This window comes from Typopeltis vanoorti, chromosome 6 (assembly GCF_054136105.1).
Source record: "Typopeltis vanoorti isolate ZY-2024b chromosome 6, IOZ_Tvanoo_1.0, whole genome shotgun sequence".
Lineage (NCBI taxonomy): Eukaryota > Metazoa > Arthropoda > Arachnida > Uropygi > Thelyphonidae > Typopeltis > Typopeltis vanoorti.
In genome coordinates this window covers 42181654-42205828 of record NC_143554.1, presented here as the reverse complement: position 1 = coordinate 42205828, position 24175 = coordinate 42181654, and the positions used below count along the sequence as shown (strand labels likewise).

Sequence of the window (24175 nt, the reverse complement as noted above, 5' to 3'; positions counted from 1 at the left end):
ACAAATAACATTGCGGTCATGGATAGAAATGAAAAAAACAAATTGAATCACAATCTTCACTATATGTATTTCGTCTTTTTTAATATTCGTTTTCATGCTAGTCCTTTGAACAGCTATATGTAGTGTCGGCGAAGGTTTATCAGCTGTTTATCGGCGAAGGTTTACTGAATTTTGAGTTTTTGAAGATGATTTTGGGACGAATTCCATACTCCTCGTTGACCTGTATTTGAATATTGTGTTTTATGCTTTCCTTCCCTCAGCTAACGGTTTATAATGGTTTAAAAGTTTAAAAATACTATGAATTCACGTTAAAAAACAGATTAATACTGTATAAATTCAAATCCAACACAACGCGAGCTGCTCAGTTACTATTTTTTTTTATAGCAACATTCACTGGTGAACGGTGTAATACACATCGACACGCAGGCTCTTATTTCTATCCTTGTTCCTCTAAAATTCTGTAGAGGAATGCTCGCTAGGTAATGGCGTACGACTCGAATCACAACCGAATATAAATTTTAACCGAACCGCATAAATTAATATTAAACCCTTTGGTATATATTTGCGAACTATAGATGTAAATCTAAGCAGACACATTTTGTATCTGTGCGAATCTTTTCATTTCTCATAATCTAGTGAGTTTTTCATAATATGAAACCTCTCGAACTGTTCTTCGATGTGTCGAATAAAACACTATCGACATATATATATATATATATATATATATATATATATATATATATTTTTTTTTTTTTTTTTTTTTTTTCCGCCTTTCCAAAAAAAAAAAAAAAGATTTTTTTGAATAAAGTGTGAATAAAACGAACAGGAAATGAAAAACAAATGAAAACCGCTTTACAGTATAATGTTACCTACGGATTAGTCCTGCTTATACAAATTTTTTTTACACGGAACTCATAAGATGATTTATGATACATCAAAAAATAAAGAACTATTTTAGGTATATTTTCGTAAATTTTAATCAAAAATTACAATGATATAATTGGGTCCAGGATACAATTTCAGAATTTATTTGTTCGTTTCCGGGAAGATCTGAAGGGGCCCGAACGGAAGACGACGTACATTCATAATTATATGTACCATTCTGTACCATTCGTCGTGGTTTAAACTCTTATCTCATATTTTTTGACATCTTTTAGGCGCCTGTGTATATTGCACACTTCGCACACGCCACCAGCTGGGCCTGTATATATATATATATATATATATATATGTGATCAGAGCTTATTCTACTTTTACCATGAGTTACCTTGGTTTTGCACTATCTGCAGGGTCAGCTAGACTTGCATTACGTGCAGGCGTAAACTTGACTTATTTGTCTGTTTGCTTACTTGGGAAATGGAGTAAAACCAGGTTTAAAATAGTTTGGTATCTTTAACATATACAGTATATATAAAATTTGAAAGTTTATATTCTTTCACATTGATTCTCATTTCTTTCATTTTATTTTTGTATTTATTTTCAAGCCGGCTTTTAGTGATTCATGAAAGATATGATATGAATAGGTCAGGGGGATATTGAGAAGGGTCCGATTTTGTCTGTTCAAGTGACGTTGGGTAAGTTTATGATCCTCCGAAGGTCTAAGAACGGTCGGTTGGTGTAGATATGATTTTTGTGTGATAGGCAGATATGTGATTAGTGATTTTCATAGTGTTGCTTCCTAATGCAGTGGTTGAATTGGATGGGGTAGTCTCCTCATGTTGTGTGTGTGTGTGTGTGTGTGTGTGTGTGTGTGTGTGTGTGTGTGTGTGTGTGTGTGTGTGTGTGTGTGTGTGTGTCTTGGCGGGGAGGGGGTAGTTAATTTTAGTTCATTTTGTTTGGAGTGTTTGCTTTTTTGAGGGTTGAATGATTTTTCGTATGCAGCATTGAATGTTGATGTTATAGATCAGTGGCGTACCCAGAGGGGGGGGGGGGGCAAAAGGCCCGGGCACCCCCCAAAGAAAAGGAAAAAACACTAGAAAATTTTCCAGAAATCTTTTCCTAATTTAAATTCATTTTTTTATTTATGTTGTGTCGTGTCTTCTATTTCTATACTACTTATGAATTACTGATCACCGCAGATGCTCAGTCATAGGTCGTATGCGATGCGTAGTGTATATTCGCAAATCGTCTACTCAACTCGGCCTCCCCCCCCCCAAAAAAAAGGTTAAATCCTGAGCGCTCGGCCCCCTCCAAGATTAAATCCTGAGTGCGCCACTGTTATAGATTATAAAATAAACGTTTTCTTACATAAGCGTTTTCGTGCACTACAGGGAAAGCTTTTTCTTCGTGTATACATACTTTTATTTTTTGTTTATTTCAATACTCGGTTAGATTGCCCTGATGTATTGGATAAACAAATACCGTTCTCGGGTTTTGTATCTCTTGGAGATAAGAGTAGTTATTTCAAGTTCTCATTGATTTCTTGAGGATTTAATGCCCCCCCCCCCCCAATGAAGGATGGAATATTGTTAAAGCTGTAATTGAATAATAAGTTTTTATTTATTTTATTAATTCTGAGTTTGAAGTCTGAATGTTTTTATTTCGGGAGGATCTAATGCTGTAGTATAGATTATTGGACTTGAAGAGGACATAGCAAACTGAGAAATACACAAACAACTTCACAACTGAGAAGGAGAAAAACAAAAACAGAAATATACATTTTAGCAAACATGAAATCAGCACATTGATATATTTTATACTCTTCCTTTACACGGAGGGACAAGAAGTAAATGTTCGGGAAAAGAAAACTTAAAAGAAAAGAAAACACATCTAAAATCAACTAGCAACAGGGAAAAAAAATTGAGCTTTAAAAAAATAATTTGAAAAAATAATTGAACTTTTGATATAATTTGAGAGCAACAGGCATTCATCTACAGCTGTTTTTGTCTGTCACAGAACAATTATTGTCAAGTTAACTTTCGGAAAATATATTTACACAAAACCGTAATTAAAAAAAAAAAATCGTTAGGCCACAAGAAAAATAACATTTCTCTAAGAAATATTGAAATAAGTACTAACTTTTTATAGTACTTAATTTTCTATTTTTTACCTTTGATACTGAAATTGAACAATTTTCTTTAATACTTTTTAAAAAAGACCAGACATTCTAGGAGTTGCATGAAAGTGTGCACCAAAAATTATGATATATATCTAATCATTCCTAAGATATATATCATAATTTCCCACCGGCTTGATTTATTAAGAAAATATATCAAAATTCTTGCACCTCAAAGTTTCCATATTTTATAATTGCGAAAGTTTTGTAATATTGGCAACGAATGAGGGAAAAGAAGCACTTACACTGTTTACACATTATTACTTTAATAATATTTCTTTTATATTTTTTTAAATTTAAAATCTATATCTATAGTTAAAATATATATACACTGCTTGTGAAGACGTCAACGGACACCATAGTGTGATAAACAAATAACATTTCTCTTAATGGCTCCCACCTTAATAATACGTAGGATCTCCGTTCGCTGCGATGATTGCAGCAATCCCACGGGACATCTTTCCACAAGCGTACGATAGCAATCGATGATAATTTTGGGCCATTCTTCCTGTAATGAGGTCCGGAACTGTTATGGAATGGACCTCCCTTGACATCACCCGATGCTCCAGCTCATCCCGCAGCTGTTCAATAGGGTTGAGATCAGGGTCTGTGGAAGCCAGTCATGTGTGGTGACGTTCATGTCCACAAACCACGCAGTTACAGCAACAGCCTTATGACACTGTGTAATGTCTTGTTGTAACTGGAGCGTCGGGTGAGGTTAAGGGAAGTTCATCCCACAACAGTTCCGGACTTCATTACAGGAAGAATGACCCAAAATTGTCATCAATCGCTGTCGTATCTTTGCACCACTGAAAACGACGCCATTTATTGGTTCGGGTAACTTGCATATTACGGTCCTGAAATGGAAACGCATGTTGAGAACCTCGGTTCTGAATGTTTTTGTGCAGATTTCTGTTCCAGTCGATGCCCGTAACTCCGCATTCAACGTGTCGACCGATGATTGGTGGTTTTTACATATTATCCTTCGTAGCACCCTACGGTCACGTTCGGTGAGTGTGATAGGTTGTCCACTGCGGGTGTCCACTTGCAGTAGACTTCCTGCGCTTTCAGCTCAGTGTCGTATTCTACTTCGTCTTAATCTGTACCTTGGATCCGACATGTAATTTACTACGATGTTCTTAACCTAAAAATAGTTGCTAGTTGGTTTCTAATTCAAATATAGAGAAAATTTATATTTAAAGACTGTGCCACTCTATATCTGAATTAGTTCAAGAATTGAAGAAAAATCAACCCTCAACTATTTCTCCTTAATATATATACTTGCCGAGTATATTTAACTAACTTAATTCACCCGCTTTGGTTCGAATATTTTATGAATGGTGCAGTAAAAGAGATTCAGGCAAAATACAATTTTAGATAAACAAAAACAAACATTTAATTTTAAAATCATAAATTTTACACTAAACTTCAAATCAGTAATTAAGATATCACAATCACTTCAGCTTCTCCGATAAGTACAATCAAACTCTGACAAGATAAATCTGTTATCTCTATATCACAGTCTTTTCATAGTTCCTTAAGTTCCAAATACAATAAAAATTGCAGTAATACCTCTTCATAAACAGACACTTTTAATTTTACGCTTCTTTTAATTCTCCGCGATAGTTACTGTTAACATCAGGGAATTCTAAGATGAAACTCACACACTTCTCTGAACAGAAATATTAAAGTTGGAATAATCTTACCGTTAATCTTCTTCCTTCATCAACATACACACAAACACTTTTTATAACTGTAAACACATTTAACAATAAACAGCACTCATTAAAATAAATCTTCTAGTATTAACTGAATTAATTTACGGGCACAATACATATAATCAGATGTTCTTGTATGAAGCACTACTGATTACTCTTGAATTAGGGCAATACACAATAATTCTTTAACTTAGGGTTTTATATGTACAGATGTTCATTCCTCCGGCATTCAAATAATTCTTTAGGCACTATAATTCTAAACACCGCTATCATTAAACACAACCCTGTTGCCTCTATTTATTCTCTAGTTACTTCTTACTATGCTTCACGTTTCAGTGTGTCCTTGAAAGGTCGGCCCTGAAAATAAATCCCAATTCAAATATCGCTAGTCTATTTAGTAGTCGCTCAGCTGTCTTCCGTAGCTTTATTTGTTATTCCGACACTTATAAACTAACCGCTTCTCGACTAGTAGACTATATTAGCTGCTTGAGTGACTTGCCGACTCGCTATTATCGCACTGTGATCTTCGAATGCCGAATTCCCACCTAATGCCAACCTCTCTCTAATAAATCTGTAATCTCCTCATTCATTAATAATTCCAGCGTTCGTCACTTATCATCATCATCATCATCATCAAATTCCTGCCATGTACCCTCAAGGGGTGTACAGGATATGATAGTACTACATGAAAAAAAATTACATCATTACTAACTTCCCATCAACAATTTTCCTCCAAATCAGTCTGTTACTTGTCAAGACTCCAACATTATCAGATCTTATATTTCTATCGTCTAAGGCACTTTGTACCATATCAATCCACCTATATCTTGCAGAAGAACTCTGATATCAATAATTTGGCAAGATCATACCAGTTATACTATAAGAATTTCCTTATTCTCTTGGCTTTGAAGATTGGTCCAATTTCTTAAAGGTATAGAGTTAACTTTTGCCTCGATTGTGTTTGTCAATTGATTTTAGGAAGTTGGACAGTTAGCATCCTCTTCTGTAAAACTGTTTACTGAAATACTTTTCTGGAAAAGTGAAAACATCCAAGTTCTTGTGTTTATGGTGGAATACAGAAGTATCCATTTATTCTGTAGAGGTATCTGGTGGGTAATTATTCAGGCTACTCTTACTATAATTATTTTTATACATCAGAAAGACCATTTTAGGAATTAGACCTTAATATGTCATGGGACTAATCAGCTTCAAGTATGCTGAAATTATTGCATGGCATAAATAGACATTAATAAAATTAGTCATCATCATCATCATCAAATTCCTGCCATGTACCCTCAAGGGGTGTACAGGATATGATAGTACTACATGAAAAAAATTACATCATTATTAATTTCCTATCTACAATTTTCCTCCAAATCAGTCTGTTACTTGTCAACACTCCAACATTATCAGATCTTATATTTCTATCGTCTAAAGCACTTTGTACCGTATCAATCCACCTATATCTTGGTCTTCCTCTGGGTCGTTTTGCTGCCAACCTGGCAGAGAACACTTGTTTTGCTAATCTTTCCTCGCCCATTCTGTTTAAGTGACCATACCACCTAAGATTAGCTCTGCTAATGCATTCCTGGATGCTGACAATGTCAAGTTCTTTCCTAATATCCTCGTTTTTAATATGATATTGCCATTGATGCCATCTGTTCATGCCTATAATCTTTCTCAGGACTCTCATATCTGTGGTCTCTAGTCTTTGGTCAAGTGTTTTACTTCTGACCCAGCTCTCAGATCCATAAGTTAAAACTGGTTTGAACACTGTCTTGTACACAGCTAATTTAGTGTTCCGACTAATTTCTCTATTATTCCAATATGAATTTATTCAATTGACTTCTCACCATAGCAGCTTTGCTGATTCTGTTGTCTATTTCTATATTTAATTTACCATCTTCAGTAAAAATCGTGCCTAAATAGCTGAAATGTTTTACTTGTTCCACAGGTTCTCGATTCACAACACAGTTGACATTTTCAATGATTCTGCCTATTTTCATTGTCTTTGTCTTTTTATTGCTGACCTTCATACCATATCTATTACAACAGCTATTCAATTTAGTCAGAGAATCTTGCAGACTTGTAGCAGATTTATTTAGAAGTATAACATCATCCGCATAAAGCAAAGAGCTGACATTAACATCTCCAATTTTGATATCATGTTTAATATCACTTTCCTTCATAATGTGATCCATATAGATAATGAATAACAGAGGGGATAATGTACATCCTTGTCTCACACCAGATTTAACATTAAACCATCTTCCTGTACTTCCTTCAATTCTAACTGCTGACTTACAACTCAAATAAAGACTAAGTATTGCTTGATATAATGCCCCATTGACACCATATAACTGAAGCGTATTGAATAGCTTCTCTCTTGGCACCTTGTCATATGCCTTTTCCAGATCGACAAAACTTAAATACAGATCTTTGTTATATTCCCATGCTTTCTCGACTATTTGTCGTAAAGTGAAGATCTGATCCTGACAGCCTCTATTTGGCCTGAATCCAGCTTCACCAAGCTTTTCTTCCACAATTCTTCTCAACCGTTTCTCAAGTATACTTGCATAGATCTTGCCAGGAACACTCAGTAGGGAAATACCTCTGTAATTCTCACATGCAGTTTTATTTCCCTTTTTATATATGGGTACTATGAGAGCTCTACCTCTACTCCAATCATCGGGAATTCGTCCCTCTGTCCAGGCTTTCTGAACTATGCAGTGCAGCCACTCTAAGACTCTTATACCACCATACTTCAGCATTTCTGGTCGAATATCATCTACTCCTGCTGCCTTTCCACATTTCAAGCCTTTGATGGCTTTTTCTACTTCTAGTATGGATATGTATTCCTGACTGCATGCCTGGTCAGGGTTTTTTACCACTGTGCTGTCATCACTGCTTGTTTCATTTAGCAGTTTTTCAAAGTAATTACTCCATACTTCAAGGATATCTTTTTCTCCCGTTTTCATGATCAGTTTTCTTTATCATCTCTAATTCCTTTTACAGCACTCTTTCCTCCATTCTTAAGCTTCTTCAACAACCTCCAGAATATTTTGCCACCTTCTTGATATTTATTTTCTATATTCTTGCCAAAGTCCTCCCATGACTTTTGTTTAGCTAGTTTTACACAGTGTTTAGCATTCTTGCATTTGTCTCTATAATCTCTAAGAGCACAAGCTGACTTATTTGACAGGAACTTTTGGTATGCTTTCTTCTTTTCCTTCACTGCCTCTTTAACTTCCTGTCTCCACCATGAAGTTCTGATTTTTATATCCTTGCAGACAACCTCACCACATGCCTCTTTGGCTGAATCAATCAGGGTTTTCTTCAAGGCTTGCCACTGAATCTCCAAGGTTTGGTTCCTGTTCTCAAACTCTTTAATTTTTTCTTCAATAATCTTTGTGTATTTTAGTCTACAGTTCACATCTGAGAGCTGCTCAACTTTTATTCGCTTTAAAACTTTCTTACATGTTATTCTTTTCAATATGAAATTCCATTTTATCCTGCTCAAGACTAAATAGTGATCACTTCCAATTTCAAATCCTCTGTACACTCTGGTGTCCTGCACCAGGGAGAAAACACCACTATCAACAATAACATAGTCAATGAGACTTTTCTTCTTCCTAGCCTCTTCTCTTCCATGTGAATTTGTGCACATTTTTATGTTGGAACATGGTGTTAGTAATAACCAGTCCATGTCCTGAGCAGAAATCCAACAGATATTTGCCATTATTATTAGCTTTGCTCTTTTCTCCAAATTTTCCCAAAATATTTTTGTATGTCTCACAATCATTTCCTACTCTGCTATTTAGATCCCCAACAAGGACCAACTTTTCCTCTTTCATTGTGTCAGTTGCTTTTTCTAAAGCCTCAAAAAATTCCTCCACTTCTACCTTAGTAGAATCTTCTGTGGTACCATAGGCACAAATAAGTCTCATTGTCCAGTTCCCCATTCTCATATTTGCCCACATTACTCTACTTGAGACTGACTGCCATTCAAGAAGATTAGCCTCGTATTTTGTGTTGAATACTATGGCTACTCCTTCTTTTGTCAGTTGCTTTTTCTAAAGCCTCAAAAAATTCCTCCACTTCTACCTTAGTAGAACCTTCTGTGGTACCATAGGCACAAATAAGTCTCATTGTCCAGTTCCCCATTCTCATATTTGCCCACATTACTCTACTTGAGACTGACTGCCATTCAAGAAGATTAGCCTCGTATTTTGTGTTGAATACTATGGCTACTCCTTCTTTTGTCAGTTGCTTTTTCTAAAGCCTCAAAAAATTCCTCCACTTCTACCTGAGTAGAACCTTCTGTGGTACCATAGGCACAAATAAGTCTCATTGTCCAGTTCCCCATTCTCATATTTGCCCACATTACTCTACTTGAGACTGACTGCCATTCAAGAAGATTAGCCTCGTATTTTGTGTTGAATACTATGGCTACTCCTTCTTTTCCTTGATTGTCATTGCCTGGCGTTCGTCGCTTATATATCTGTTTTTTCCCCTAAATTGCTCACGTGATTTCTTTCTAAAACTCTTTTCAATAAACCTCACGTGGTGTTCCAAAACGTGCTCGCTCACTTACATACGTTTCCATGACAACAAAACAAAATATAGTAAAATTGAGCTATTACATAGCGTTAAACTTTACAAACAAGAATAAATAGAGAATATTTCATTTCAAATAATGCGCAGTTAAAATATTGAATACAAATTCTTATAACATTATCATAGTAATAATTAAAATAGCTTAATAATATTTAATACAGTCTTTTCATTATTAACACATATATCTTTGATTAAATAATTAAATATTAGACAAAATTAAAGTAGTTATATGAATATTAAATTGTAAAATAAGTTGTTTACATTAAATATTATTTACAAATCTAGCCTTTGTGATGGAAGATCATGTTGGATTCTGAAGCAAATAATAATTACTCTAATCTCTACATAATCAGAATCCAACAGTATCACTGATTATTGACCTGGGATGCCCAATTTGTCAACAGTTTGCCGAATAGATTGGTCTGCAACATGGCATCCTATCACAACGCCTCTTTCAAACTCCGTGAGTTCCCTTTCGCAGCCATTGCAACGCGCTCACTTGTTAGCATCATATTCCTCTAATTTATATCGGCTACAAACACGTGACTCGTTACATGTCACGATGCACATTTTGCCGATGTTGGTGTCCATTGACTTCTTTCTGAGCAGTATAACACACACACACACACACACACACACACACACACACACACACACACACACACACACACACACACACACACACACACACACACACACACACACACACACACACACACACACACACACACACACACACACACACACACACACACACACACACACAGTTCTGAGAAACACCTAGAACAAAAATTATATTAAAGCAGCTGATATAACCATAAGAAAGACGATATGAGGATATAAGAATATATGAACGTAAGTTACCTTCATAACTCTGCTACGTTACTGAAATGATTACTAAAACCAGTACATAAAAATAACTTATTTAAGAAATGTATTTTCTTTGTCTCTTTGACACTCCCGCAAACAGAAACTGCAGAGATTTTAGTATTGCTTGTGAAGGAGGGAACAAGAAATAGTAACAAATGTTTTTTCATTTTTAGATTTTAGTTAAAAAAATGTTATTTCATACATATCTACTAGGTTTTGATAAGATATTTTCTGACATATGTGCGCTGTGAATAATTAATTCTGCACATGTCACAATTGTTAAGAATTAAAAACTTTAATAAAACTGCGAAGGTAAAATCTTAAAAAAATTCACGTGAAAGAATGCTTTAACAGTCATCTATGTGAAATGAAAACGGAATTTAAAAAAAAAAAAAAGAGAGATTTTGTATTCAAACTCGTATTTAGCCACTCTCCCAAACTTTTTCTAGTTGATATTGCGTTAAATATAATCTTAGCGGGGATTTGCGATCATCGGAATTTTCCTTACCTGAAGGAGCAGTTCTTGGTGCTACTTGTTGGTCACGCCGTTTGTGTAAGTAAACACAAGTGTGTTTACTTACACAAAAGTGTGTGTGTGTGTGTGTGTGTTTTATACTGCTCGGAAAGAAGTTAATAGCTAACTGCAGAAATGTTCTCTGCAGTTAGCGAGTTCTCAAAACGGTTGAAGACATTAACCTCAATGTTGACTAGTACTTATTAGTAGAAAGGAAAGTTAAACAAATTTATGATGAAAAGAAGAAGAGGAATAAACAAAACACATTGGAGATTTTCATAAAAAAAAACAAAGGTTATATTTATACCAGAAGGGCCGCAGCCTGGTACTTTACATAGGGAAGATAATGAATATATGATTGTGGAGGAAGATTTGGGTGATTATTCCCCTGTTTTATAGGGCTGGTAAGTCGGTAAGGTGGTAAGACAAAAAACGTGACATAAAAACGTTTCAAATTTCGGCTTATCTTTATATATATATACATACGAAGGGGGGGGATTCTCCCCCCCGGCGCCTACCCCCCCGAGTTCCGGATTGGTAGACCGGTTCTCCTTGAATTCTGATGACTCAAATTTTGAAGACTCGAAAGGGGGTTCTCCCCCCCCCCCCCCGGCGCCTGCGGCGCCCAACTTCTCGAGTTGCGGACTGGTAGACCAATTCTCCTTGAATTCTGATGACTCGAAAGAAGGGTTCCGCCACCCCCTCTCCCAACCCGGCGTCCAACCCCCGAGTTCCGGACTGGTAGGCCGGTTCTCCTTGAATTCCGATGACTCGAATTTTGAAGACTGGACACTCAGGGTAGCCCTGAGTGTCGAGTCTTCAAAATAACTTTCAGATAACTTGACACAAAAACGTTACAAAAAAAGGCTTATCATTTTATATATTATAGGATATATATATATATGTGTGTGTGTGTGTGTGTGTGTGTGTGTGTGTGTGTGTGTGTGTGTGTACGGTAGTCCTCCCCCTCCCCCCTTATTAGCGGTTTCAGTTATCCGCATCAACCCTGGTCCGAAAATATTACATGGAAAATTCCAGAAAATAATTTATAATGACATCGGCAAAGTGGATGTTAGATCCAACATTATTTCAAAACCGAAGGTTTATAGAAACCATGAAAGTTTCGTAAGTTGACCTGAGAACTTACGAGAATACAATCTTCGGCATCCCCGAGTTGCCTTAGCTACTTAAGTCGGATAGTGCAAGCTAAGGCAACTCTGGGATGCCGAGGATTGTATTCTTGTAGGTTCTCAGGTCTACTTACGAAACTGTCATAGTTTCTACAAACATTTGGCTTTGAAATAAGGTGATCTAATATCCCCTTTGCCGATATAATTTTACATCGTTGAAATGAAGCCGTATACCACTTTCTTATAGTAAGAGACAATTCATAAGTTTTAAATTGCGCGCAGTTCTTAAGTAGTTCTCAGTTATCAGATCGACTGTCGCAGTCTCGCAATGCTTGTGTTCAAGTAACCTTATTTTACTTAAAAAGGCTCCAAGCACAAGAGTAGTGATGATGGCAATTCGGATATGCCAAAGAGAAGCTGTAAAGTGCTTCCTTTTAAGTGAAAAAGGTAAAAGTTCTCGACTTTATAAAATAATAAATAAATAAGAAGAAGAAACGTACGCTGTGGTTGCTAAGATTCCAGTCACATTCAGATAACTTTTATTGCACTATGTTGTTATAATTGTTCTATTTTATTATTAGTTATTGTTGTTAATTTCTTACTGTATTTTAATTTATAGATTAAACTTCTATGTATAGGAAATAACATAGTACAGTATATATATAAATGAATTTAAATGACTCTATACCGAGAAAGAAACGTTTAATGTTAAGATACGATTAGTTTCGTTGAAATTTCAACTTCTTCGTGTATCACAGGCAAAGAATAAAATATATAAAAAATAATAGAGACATGATAAAATACATTAACAGATCTAGTATAAAACACACAAGTACATTTAAAAACAGAAATGCGTGCTTGAGTTCCAATTGAAGTTGACTACGTGCTTGAGCTGACGCGAGTGCGCCAGTATTGGACTGTGGCAATGTGTGCATCAGAAATATTGTAGCTAAGGCTGTTATTAATATGAGGTGAATCAAGCGATATTTCTCTAGATTCCATTATTCTTTCAAGTTCATCATAGAGCACATGGATATTAGAAGTTTGTGGCCAGTCTACGGGTGTTGGCGGCCTTCATCCGAGTTGAGCTAGAGAGAGCGCTGGCCCTCTGTTGTACGAAATGTCTCTTTGGTGTTCTTCCATGCGCAAAAGGATGGATTTAGCTGTCTGGCCGTAGTATGGTTTGCTACAATCACACAAAATCTTGTAGACTCCTGGATACTGAGTAGGAAGATGTTTCATTTTAGGTCTACTCAGTATGGAGCGAAGTTTAGGAAACGTAGTGAAGCAAGTCCTAATGTTGAATTTCTGAAGCATTTTGGCTAGTTTTGGGGAGAGAGCTGATGTATGGTAACGAAATAAAAGCTCTTGATGGAGAAGAATCCTCAAAAGCAGTTGAGCGGTGGACAGAGAGAAATTTATTAATCTTTTTAAGAGAGAATCCATTGTTAACAAAAGACTTATTAAGAAAATTGAGTTCAAATTCAATTTCTGTTTCATCTGTTAATAAAGATCTGGCTCGATGTGCCAGGGTTGAAATAATACAAAACTTTTGTGGAGGGTAGTGATGGGAAGAAGCATGAAGGTATCTGTCTGTGTGAGTGGGATTTCTAAAAATGGTGATTTTGATATTTTTAGCGCATCTCGTGAGTTTTAAGTCCAGAAAGGGAAGACAGTCGTCGGATTCCAGTTCACAGATGAAATCGATTTTCTGATGAAACTTGTTGAGCTGGTCCAGAAAAAAGTTGAGGTTGTTGACACCGTGTTCCCAGATGAGAAATACATCTTCAATATAACAATACCATACTTTAGGTTTAAGAGGCGAGGAATTAATTGCTTTTTCTTCAAAATCCTTAAGAAATATGTCAGCAAGAATCGGAGACAGCGGACTGCCCATAGATAAACCTGAGTTTTGTTTATAAATCTTGTTATCATATTTGAAGTATCCTGAGTTCACACTGTGAGAAAGTAAGGAAAAAAATTTCTTGGATAGTTTCTTCTGGAGAAGGTTTAGAACTTCTTGAGTAGGTACATTTATGAAGAGGGAAACAATATCGAAACTTGCCATTAAATCTGATGTGTTGAGTTTGATGTCTTTTATTTTGGAGACAAAATCAGCCGAATTTTTTACACGAGAAAAGGAAGTACCACAAAGTTTTTTTTAAAAAGGATGCGAGGTACTTTGAAAGGTTGTAAGTAGGGGAGTTTATGCCCTCAACGATAGGTCTTAGTGGAGAGTTTAATTTATGGATCTTAGGGAGTCCATATAACCTAGGGATCAGAGGATGAATCGACCTAAGGGAAAGATGGATGTTGCCAAGAAACATCTAAAGGATATTTCTTGGTAACTCTGAGGTGGTTTTCAGTAAATTGTTGGTCCCATTGTGTAGTTCTTTTGTAGGATCACTATTTAGTTCAGAGTATGTATCAGTGTTTAGTAGTTCCAAAATTTTGTTATGGTAATCTGATTTATTTAAGATGACAGTTACATTCTCTTTGTCTGCAGGGAGAATAATGATTTAATTATTGTATCTCAAACTTTTAATAGCTGATCTCTCAGAAATGTTATCAGAAGGCGGTCTTGTATGATTTATGGTGAAAATAGCTTCCATACGAAGAAGGTTTGCCTCTTGGATTGGTAATGAGGATGCTGCTTTTTCTATCTTCGTTAAGAATAGTTCTTTAGATATTAAAGTAGGAGCTATAACGAAATTGAGACCTTTAGCAAGTACACTTTCTTCTGCCGTTGAAAATGGATGGGAAGAATTATTTATTGCAACTTTTTTTAAATAGGCAGAATTAAGATTGGAAGTGCGACGATCTTGCATACATTTTAGAGAATTAAATTTTCTGATGAGATTAATTTTATTAGTATTCTGGACTTTAGAAGCTTTTAGAGCGCTAATATCTTTTAAATTGTTCCGAGATGAAGAGTCTAGAGAAGTAGATAAACGGACTTCAAGAGCGGTCTTGTTAGAAAAATAAGCAGCCAGACTACGTTTGGTATCAAAAGCGCTAATTTAGCTCTGCGGAAAATTCTTTGAGCTCTGGCAGCTGTAATGGATTCCTTAAAATTAAGAAAACGGGGAATAATAGAATGGAACTTACATCTTTTGAGAAATACTAGTCTGTTAATGAATAATCCAATCGATTTGAGATTTTTCTGATAATCTCTGATGAGGAAATGTACTTCCCCGTCATCAGGAAAATTGATATTATTGATCATAATTTCATTTTTATATATAAATTCATTTTTATATACATTTACTACCGACTAAGTTTGAGATACAGTAATGACATCATTATTCTCCCTGCAGACAAAGAGAATGCTACTGTCATCTTAAATAAATCGGATTACCATAACAAAATTTTGGAACTACTAAACACTGACACATACTCTGAACTAAATGGTGATCCTACAAAAGAACTACACAATAGAACCAACACTTTACTGAAAACCACCTCAGAGTTACCAAGAAACATCCTTTAGATGTTTCTTGGTAACATCCATCTTTCCCTTAGGTCGATTCATCCTCTAATCCCTAGGTTATATGGACTCCCTAAGATCCATAAATTAAACTCTCCACTAAGACCTATCGTTTAGGACATAAACTCTCCTACTTACAACCTTTCAAAGTACCTTGCATCCTTTTTAAAAAACCTTTATGGTACTTTCTTTTCTCGTGTAAAAAATTCAGCTGATTTTGTCTCCAAAATAAAAGACATCAAACTGAACACATCAGATTTAATGGCAAGTTTCGATATTGTTTCCCTCTTCATAAATGTACCTACTCAAGAAGTTCTAAACCTTCTCTAGAAGAAACTATCCAAGAAATTTTTTTCCCTTACTTTCTCACTGTGCGAACTCAGGATACTTCAAATATGATAACAAGACCTATAAACAAAACTCAGGTTTATCTATATCGGAGACCGCTGTCTCCGATTCTTGCTGACATATTTCTTAAGGATTTTGAAGAAAAAGCAACTAATTCCTCGACTCTTAAACCTAAAGTATGGTATCGTTATATTGAAGATGTATTTCTCATCTGGGAACACGGTGTCAACAACCTCAACTTTTTTCTGGACCAGCTCAACAAGTTTCATCAGAAAATCGATTTCACCTGTGAACTGGAATCCGACGACTGTCTTCCCTTTCTGGACTTAAAACTCACGAGATGCACTGAAAATATATCAAAATCTCCATTTTTAGAAATCCCACTCACACAGACAGATATCTTCATGTTTCTTCCCATCACTACCCTCCACAAAAGTTTTGTATTATTTCAACCCTGGCACATCGAGCCAGATCTTTATTAACACTTTCATTGCCAAGCTGAAAATTGGAATTTCGTGTGGTGGATAAATTTTTTTTATTTTTTTATTTAGTTAGCGACGTCAACGCGATAACGCGTGATCGGCCGTTTGGTGAGAACTCGCATCGCGCGATATCGCGTGATTGGCAATGAACGTGTTAACAGATGAAACAGAAACTGAATTTGAATTCAATTTTCTTAAAAAGTCTTTTGTTAACAATGGATTCTCTCTTAAAAAGATTAATAAACTTCTCTCTGTCCACCACTCAACTGCTTTTGAAGACTCTTCTTCACTAAGAGCTTTTATTTCGTTACCATACATCAGCTCTCCCCAAAACTAGCCAAAATGCTTCAGAAATTCAACATTAGGACTTGCTTCACTGCGTTTCCTAAATTTCGCTCCATACTAAGTAGACCTAAAATGAAACATCTTCCTACTCAGTATCCAGGAGTCTACAAGATTTTGTGTGATTGTGGCAAACCATACTACAGCCAGACAGCTAAATCCATCCTTTTGCGCATGGAAGAACACAAAAGAGATATTTCGTACAACAGAACCAGGGCCAGCGCTCTCTCTAGCACGTTCTTTTCTCTATCAACTCGGATGAAGGCTGCCAACACCTCATAGACTGGCCACAAACTTCTAATATCCATGTGTGCTATGATGAACTTGAAAGAAGAATAATTGAATCTAGAGAAATATCGCTTGATTCATCTCATATTAATAAAAAACATCCTTAGCTACAATATTTCTGATGCACACATTGCCACTGTCCAATACTGGCGCACTCGTGTCAGCTCACTCACGTAGTCAACTTCAGTTGGAACTCAAGCACGCATTCCTTTTTTTAAATGTGTGTTTTATACTAGATCTGTAACGTCTCTGTTATTTTTTATGTAATTCTTTGCCTGTGACACCTGAAGAAGTTGAATTTCAACGAAACTAGTCTTATCTTACTTTTCTTTCTTGGTGTAGAGTCATTTAAATTTATTTTTATATACATTTTCTACCGAGTAAATTATGATCAATTTTATATACAGGGTGTTCGGATAAATTTGACATATTTATAATTAATTATATTTTTCCGTAAGTTACATGTATTAACACACACTTCTCTTCATTTAAAAGTTTGGACCCTTCTTCATTCATATACAAGATGTCAGAAAGGATGGATAGCTGGAACCCACCTGAATCATGGAAGAGAATAACTTGTATCATGATGATTCGTGCCCGCCATCAAAATAAGGATATTACGACTGCTGCCCAATGCTCCCTGAATACAGTAAAAACAATCAGGCATGAACTAGAGACTTGCAATGGTGACTACGAGGATGTAGCAAGAAGAAAGATCCCTAGCAGACGATCTGATTGCGTTCGTACAGCAGAATTCCTCGCAAATCTGCAGGAGCAGGTGTTGAAGAACCCTGGCATTGGAATTCGGGCTTTGTTCGTGGAGTTGCTAACTGTAGTCAAGCCCTGGATAACAAGGGTAGCCAATGGTAGGCCGTATGTATGGCAGCAGGATTCGGCCCCTTGCCACACCTCTGGGAAAAGTCAAAAATGGTTGTCTGAAAATTTCTACGACTTCACCAGTCCAAATGTTTGGCCTCCAAACTCCCCAGACCTTAACCCCATGGATTATTTTGTATGGGGCGCAGTTGAAAAAGACACCAATCGCACTTCCAGTAATACAAAAGCCCAGTTAATGGATAAAATTAAAACAGTTTTTGCGGCCCTTCCCAGGGAGACTGTAGCATCAGCTTGTTCGAGGTTCCGAAGCAGAATTGAAGCTGTGATCGATGCTAATGGTGGTTATTTTGAGTAAATCTTGTTGATAGTATTGTAATTAACTCTGCCTGTAATGTTTTTTTGTCAATTCATTAAATTTAATAGATACAAAGAAGATTTTCTTTTTCCTTACGAAACTGTCAAATTTATCCCGAACACCCTGTATATATATATATATATATATATATTGCGGAAAGCCATATTATGGACAGACTGCTTCTTAAATCCATCCTTCTACGTTTGGATGAACACCGTAGAGATATCTCCTATAACAGGACTAGAGCTAGCGCTCTCTCTAGCCACGTTCTCTTTTCTGCTAACTCAGACGAAGGCCGCAAGCACATTGTAAACTGGACTCAAACTGCTAATATATATATATATATAATTAATTTTTTAACTTGGGGATACTGTATATTAGGGTTACCGAGTAATTCTATAAGCTTGCTTATTTAACTCCTAATCCTAAGTATGCAAACAAATAAGTTTGCGCCTGAAACATAGTTCAAGTCTAAAGATGGTACAACACCACGGCAACTCATTGTAAAGGTGAATAAAGCTCTGATCACTATTCTTAGTATTTTCCCATAATGTAAAGCACATGTAACTAAAAGATGCATGCTGCAATACATTATGGGTGGGGTCACTACCCAGACCGGTTTCAACCTTTTTTGAATTCTCCTCGGTGAGTAGCTACCGACAAGACATATACAATACAAAATTACATATACAAAAAACTTTAAAAATTTTATTTATTTATTATTTTTATAAGATTATATGTGGATATCCTGGTGCATCTTTTCTCTTTGTAAATGGTAATATTTTACTGATAAAGGTGTGTTTTGTATCCATATTCACTAATAAACGCAAGTCGCATTATTACTTCTTGCTACCACTTGCGTTAACGAAATTTGGGAAGGCAGGATCAAATAGTGTTATCGTTATACTTTCCGCAATGTACTAACAGATCTGTGCTGTTGATTATAATTGAAACATTGTTAGAACTGAACTTTTGGCCCACCGATAGTATTAATGTATTATAATTTTTTTTTCAGCCTTTCGTAAGTTGAAGTTTTATTTATTTATTTTTTTAGTATAAAGCAAACATTATTGTAAGTGTCGTTTTGCAGTTTTTCTGTTATGATTGGTCAACTCATGCTAATACTTGAATATTTAAATTATAGCATAGTTATTAACAGGGTTGTGGAGCCAGAGCCAGAAGTTTTTGTGGAGCTGAACCTGGAGCCAATAAATAAACATATGGCTCAAACTAGCTTGGTCAGTCATAATCATGAGCGTGGTTCATGTCTTGATGCTTCGTGGTGCAGTTTTCATTTCTCTGTTCTTTTCACTTACTATTTTTTTAAATGCCTCAACCAGTGAGTGGTTTTCGAATAATGCACAATTTATGTTTTTCAAAATATGTTTGGTGGTTGCATTTCCCTGTACAATCAAGCCAGTGTAGAGTGTTTATTTTCAACTCTAAAAATCATAAATCAGATTTGAAGAGCATCAATGAAAGAGGACTTACTTAGGCAGTCAGTCTTGTTCTTAAGAACAAACTGCTATATAAAATTTTGAAAATTCAGTTTTTAAGGGAATTAAAGTTAATTTGTATATGTTTTAAAATGGCAATTATAGCCGGTTTTTTTTATAATACAATAAGTTTTCAATTCATAATTTGTTCATTAAACTAAAGTTCAAATTAGCTGTGTATTTTGACTATAATGTAAACATCATTCCCACAGTGTTTTTATTAGTCAGTTATTAGGATTTTGATAAATTAAAGGAGCGGGATCTGGAGCTGGAACCAAACAGTTGATAAATTAAACGAGACGGAGATGGAGCCGCAGAATTTTATTCCGGCTCCACAGCCCTGGTTATTAATGTGTGAAAAATGAAAAACATCGTATACTAAAATTAACTTTACCAACTGTGCCACCATGTTTATTATATAAAATTATAATCCAATTTTTAAACTTGTAAATAAATCATCATAATTTACTGTTAAGTAATGGATTTACGAAATATTTTTGTTAAAAGGCGCAAATGAATTAAAAAAAAAAAGACTGAAAAAATGGGTCCTTTCCTTGAACTGTGCGTTATTTATCTAACAGACCTGTGATCCGAATAGGGAAACGACTGTAACCCCTTCACCAACACCAGACTGGATGGAAATGGAAGTGGCTGGAGGATTTCGGATATGGCAGCTTATGTTTCTTGCCTTAGGTGGAATTGTTGCAATCGGTAAGTAGTTAAGTTTTAGTACGACCACTGCTAAATTGGTCATTCTCATTTCCCTGAGCTTCTAACCACAGATGGCTAAAAGGAAATCTTTGGAAACATTACGTTATGACAATCTTTTTGTCGCACGTTTAGGTAATCTGTTGTTAAAAAAAAAAAAAAAAAATCACTTAACGCCTTTTTATTCCCGTATACGGGGAGTAGGCGAGGCCATTTAGCCCTATCTAACTTTTGGAGACTGAGTGGGCAGTTCAATCTCCACTGGTACCAATCAGAGATAGATGGCCCAAGGCTATCACTAATTAAGCGGTACTCAGTGAAGAGAGACAGCTCAAATATGCCGCCATCTCGTGGTCCCTAACCCTAACACAATATATTTAATGTCTGAAAATAATGTGGGTTCTACGGTCGATTTTCTTGAGTTTACAGGACGAAAAACCCGAGTTTCCGGGAGGAAAAACCTGCTTGCCCGTGCCAGAGATCGACTAACTCGGGAACCGGTCGAAGAAAGGCTTAGAAAAATTTCCTCTAGTCGCCGACTAGACTCGAACCCAAGTCTTCCTTCGTGCGGCCAAGCGCCGTGGTTGGCAAACGCCACATCCACTAAGCTACATAGGCTGTTAATAATCTTAATCTGTTGTAAAGACGTTTAAATATCTTTGCATCATTTGTCTATGCTCAAATTTTGTTACTTACATTATTAAAATTAGAATACAATATACTGTATATGTGGGTATCGTTATGTCCATAATATTTATAGTTGTACAATCGATAGAAGACCATAAGACCGTAGCCACCGCATAAACAACATTCCATCTGGCAACAAAAAAGGAAAAATCAGCAAAATATACACGAATTCCTGCATCGTTCTGTCGATTATATTCAATAGGACAGGCAAAGAGACCTTCGCCTTGACTACACACACACAAACATGCTGTGTTCACTACAAGAGAGAGAGAGAGAGAGAGAGAAATATTTAAGTAGTTTAATTTCCTATTGAAAAATACTAAGAGCCTGTGTAGCTCAGTGGATGTGGCGTTTGCATACCACGGCGCTTGGCCGCACGAAGGAAGACTTGGTTTCGAGTCTAGTCGGTGACTAGAGGATTTTCTAAGCCTTTTTTCGACCGGTTCCCGAGTTAGTCGATCTTTGGCACGGGCAAGCGGGTTTTTCGTAAACGCAAAAAAATCGACCGTAGAACCCACATTATTTCAGACATTAAAAAAATATATTGTGTTAGGGTTAGGGACCACGAAATGGCGGCACATTTGAGCCATCTCTCTTCACTGTGTACCACTTAATTAGTGATAACCTTGGGCCAGCTATCAATAGGGTACCAGTGGAGATTGAACTGTCCACTCAGTCTCCAAAAGTTAGATAGGGCTAAATGGCCTCGCCTACTCCCCGTATACGGGAATATAAAGGCGTTAGCTGTTTTTTTTTTTTTTATTTTTGAAAAATACTATAGTTTGAAGGGACAGGCCTGCAGTGTGTTTATGGATTTTATAACTGTCAAGCAGAAAAGGAATGTTCCAAAGTGGTTCATCCATCTGTTCATTGGACATCAACAGATGCTGTATGGTCACTCAGATGCTTGGTGATGTACTATACACCAGTCCTCGTCATGTGGTTACCTCGACATTGGCTTCAGTCCTATCTAGAATGATCTTTAATAAAATCTTCAGTGCATGAGAGATTAAACTAATGGTTCTATAGTTCTTTCAATCCTTCATATCTCTCTCTCTCTTCTTATGTAGTGGTATGAAAACCTAATTCTTCCAGTCTGTAGGCCATGATCCTGACTTCCATATCCTTATAATCAATCTATGAAACACACTTATCCCTCCAACCCCTCGTAGCCTTAATCCAAAATCCGCAACTTTGTTCCCGTTGAGATGGATCCATCCTTCCAGATTTTAGACAAGTCTCTGATTGTTGTTTTAGTCATTCCTCATTTTCTTCTGAGCAGCATTTTTTCACATTAATAATGGATACCAGGCACTCGAACTTGCTGACTTCCTCAGTTCTTTCCCCATTAAAGTGCACTTGTTTCCTAGGAGTTCCCCTTTCTGTATTTCCTTTTCCCATAATCTTTATCTTGCTAGGATTGAGCTGAAGTCCTCTGGTCTTACTTATCTCGTTAACTTTGTCAAGAATTTGTCTTAGTTCTTCCTTGTCATTACAAAGGAGTACATATCATCAGCATACCTCAGATTACTGATCTGTCTTCCACCTGAATTCATCATTCTAACCTGAACTCATCAGTGCTACATCCATGATGTTCTCAGCATAGATACTAAACACGTGAGGAGAAAGTAGGCATCCTTGCCTAACTCCCTTTCCAACCTGAAGCCAATCAGTTAATCTAGCACCTGTTCTTACCGTGACCTCTTGCTCCGTGTACAAGTTAGCTATCAGCCTGATACTGTGTTGAGGAAAACCCATTCTTTTCATTACTTCCCACAGTTCCACATGCTGAGCACAATCAAAAGCTTTAGAGTAGTCTATAAAACACATTACCATATTCCTAATTCTTTATTATTATTATTATTATTATTATGACACCTCTATACTTTATTCTTTTCTGTGTTCTCTCTAAGGCAAAGGTTCTGATCTCTAGTACCCTTGCCTTTCCTAAAACCTGCTTGTTCCTCAGGCATGTCTGCCTTGCAGGTCCGTTTCTACATTTTGCGGGGCCCTGTGCGAAATGGAAAAGCGTGGCCCATTAAAGTTAGTAACATTTATGGAAATTATAAATGGAAGAATATCTTGTTAATTAATTAATTAAATCAAATATGCACATAAATAAACAAGTATCTTTAGCATCAATTTAAGTAAAGGGAAAAAATTAGTTAAAAAATAAATGTGTTTTTATGAACGTGATATATTATTTTATTATGTAGGTACACATTTTCATATAAATACGCCAGAACAATGATTTTTATTTAATAATATAAATAATAAATAATAATATAAAAAGAATATCCATTTTTACTCTAAAGAATGAAATATATGTATAACAACTTATAAGATTTAAAAGAAATCTTAATGTTAAATTTTATTTCACCTAATGCGCTTATCAATAAAATCATTTATAACGCTATCAAAATTCACATTTTTTGCAATTTCATGCTCTATAGATATTATTGCCAGGGGCGACAAACGTTCTTGAGACATAGAAGATCGCAAATAGGTTTTTATTAATTTTAATTTGGAAAATGACCTTTCTGCTGATGCGACTGTGACTAGACTGGTGAATAATATTTTAAATGTCGTAGTAATATTTGGATAAATATACGACAAATTACTTGCAATTATGAATTTTAAAATATTAATGGGTGCATCTTCTGGAAAAATATTTCTAAATATAATTACTTCATCGTAAAATTCAGATTCATCAATATCTGTATTTAATTTTTGATACAGCTGTTTGCAGCAAAATTTTAATTCATTTTTCGTCGAAGAAAAAATACTTTACTTCGACGTACTCGACTTTCTTTAAATTTAATTTCTATTTCTAATAGATTTCACAGTTCTTTAGCAATCTCAAAATAGCTATCTTTTCCTGATATTCTCTGCTCTTCAATGTATGTACTGCACTAACTCTTTAATATGCTTAGTTGCTACGTCTATCGGAATTTTTGCATTTTGTAATACTTTATTTACTAAATTAACTTTCGACAAAAGCTCATACCAAATTACAAGGCTTAGTATAAACTCAAATGAATCTATTTGTTCATATATTGAAACCACTTCTAGAGTATTATCTGATGCAGTTTTAGATAATTCTTTTAGTGCATTTAAAAATTCTGGAATTTGAAAACGTACAGCTCTAACTGATTCTATTCTACATTCCCACTTGTATCACATAACGGTTTTGGAGTTAATTGTTTAACAAATTTCTTCAATGTGTCCCAACGAGAAGTTG

General features: G+C 35.8%; 1 protein-coding gene across 1 annotated transcript in view; it reads left to right on the top strand.

The window, feature by feature from the left end:
• The window catches only part of LOC150105405 (uncharacterized), a 180328-nt gene that overhangs the window by 54231 nt on the left and 101922 nt on the right, over positions 1 to 24175 (top strand). The window contains exon 2 of the mRNA XM_090394780.1: positions 20121 to 20250. Within this exon, the coding sequence (XP_090250906.1) occupies positions 20121 to 20250 (130 nt within the window). The remainder of the gene's footprint in view (positions 1 to 20120; positions 20251 to 24175) is intronic.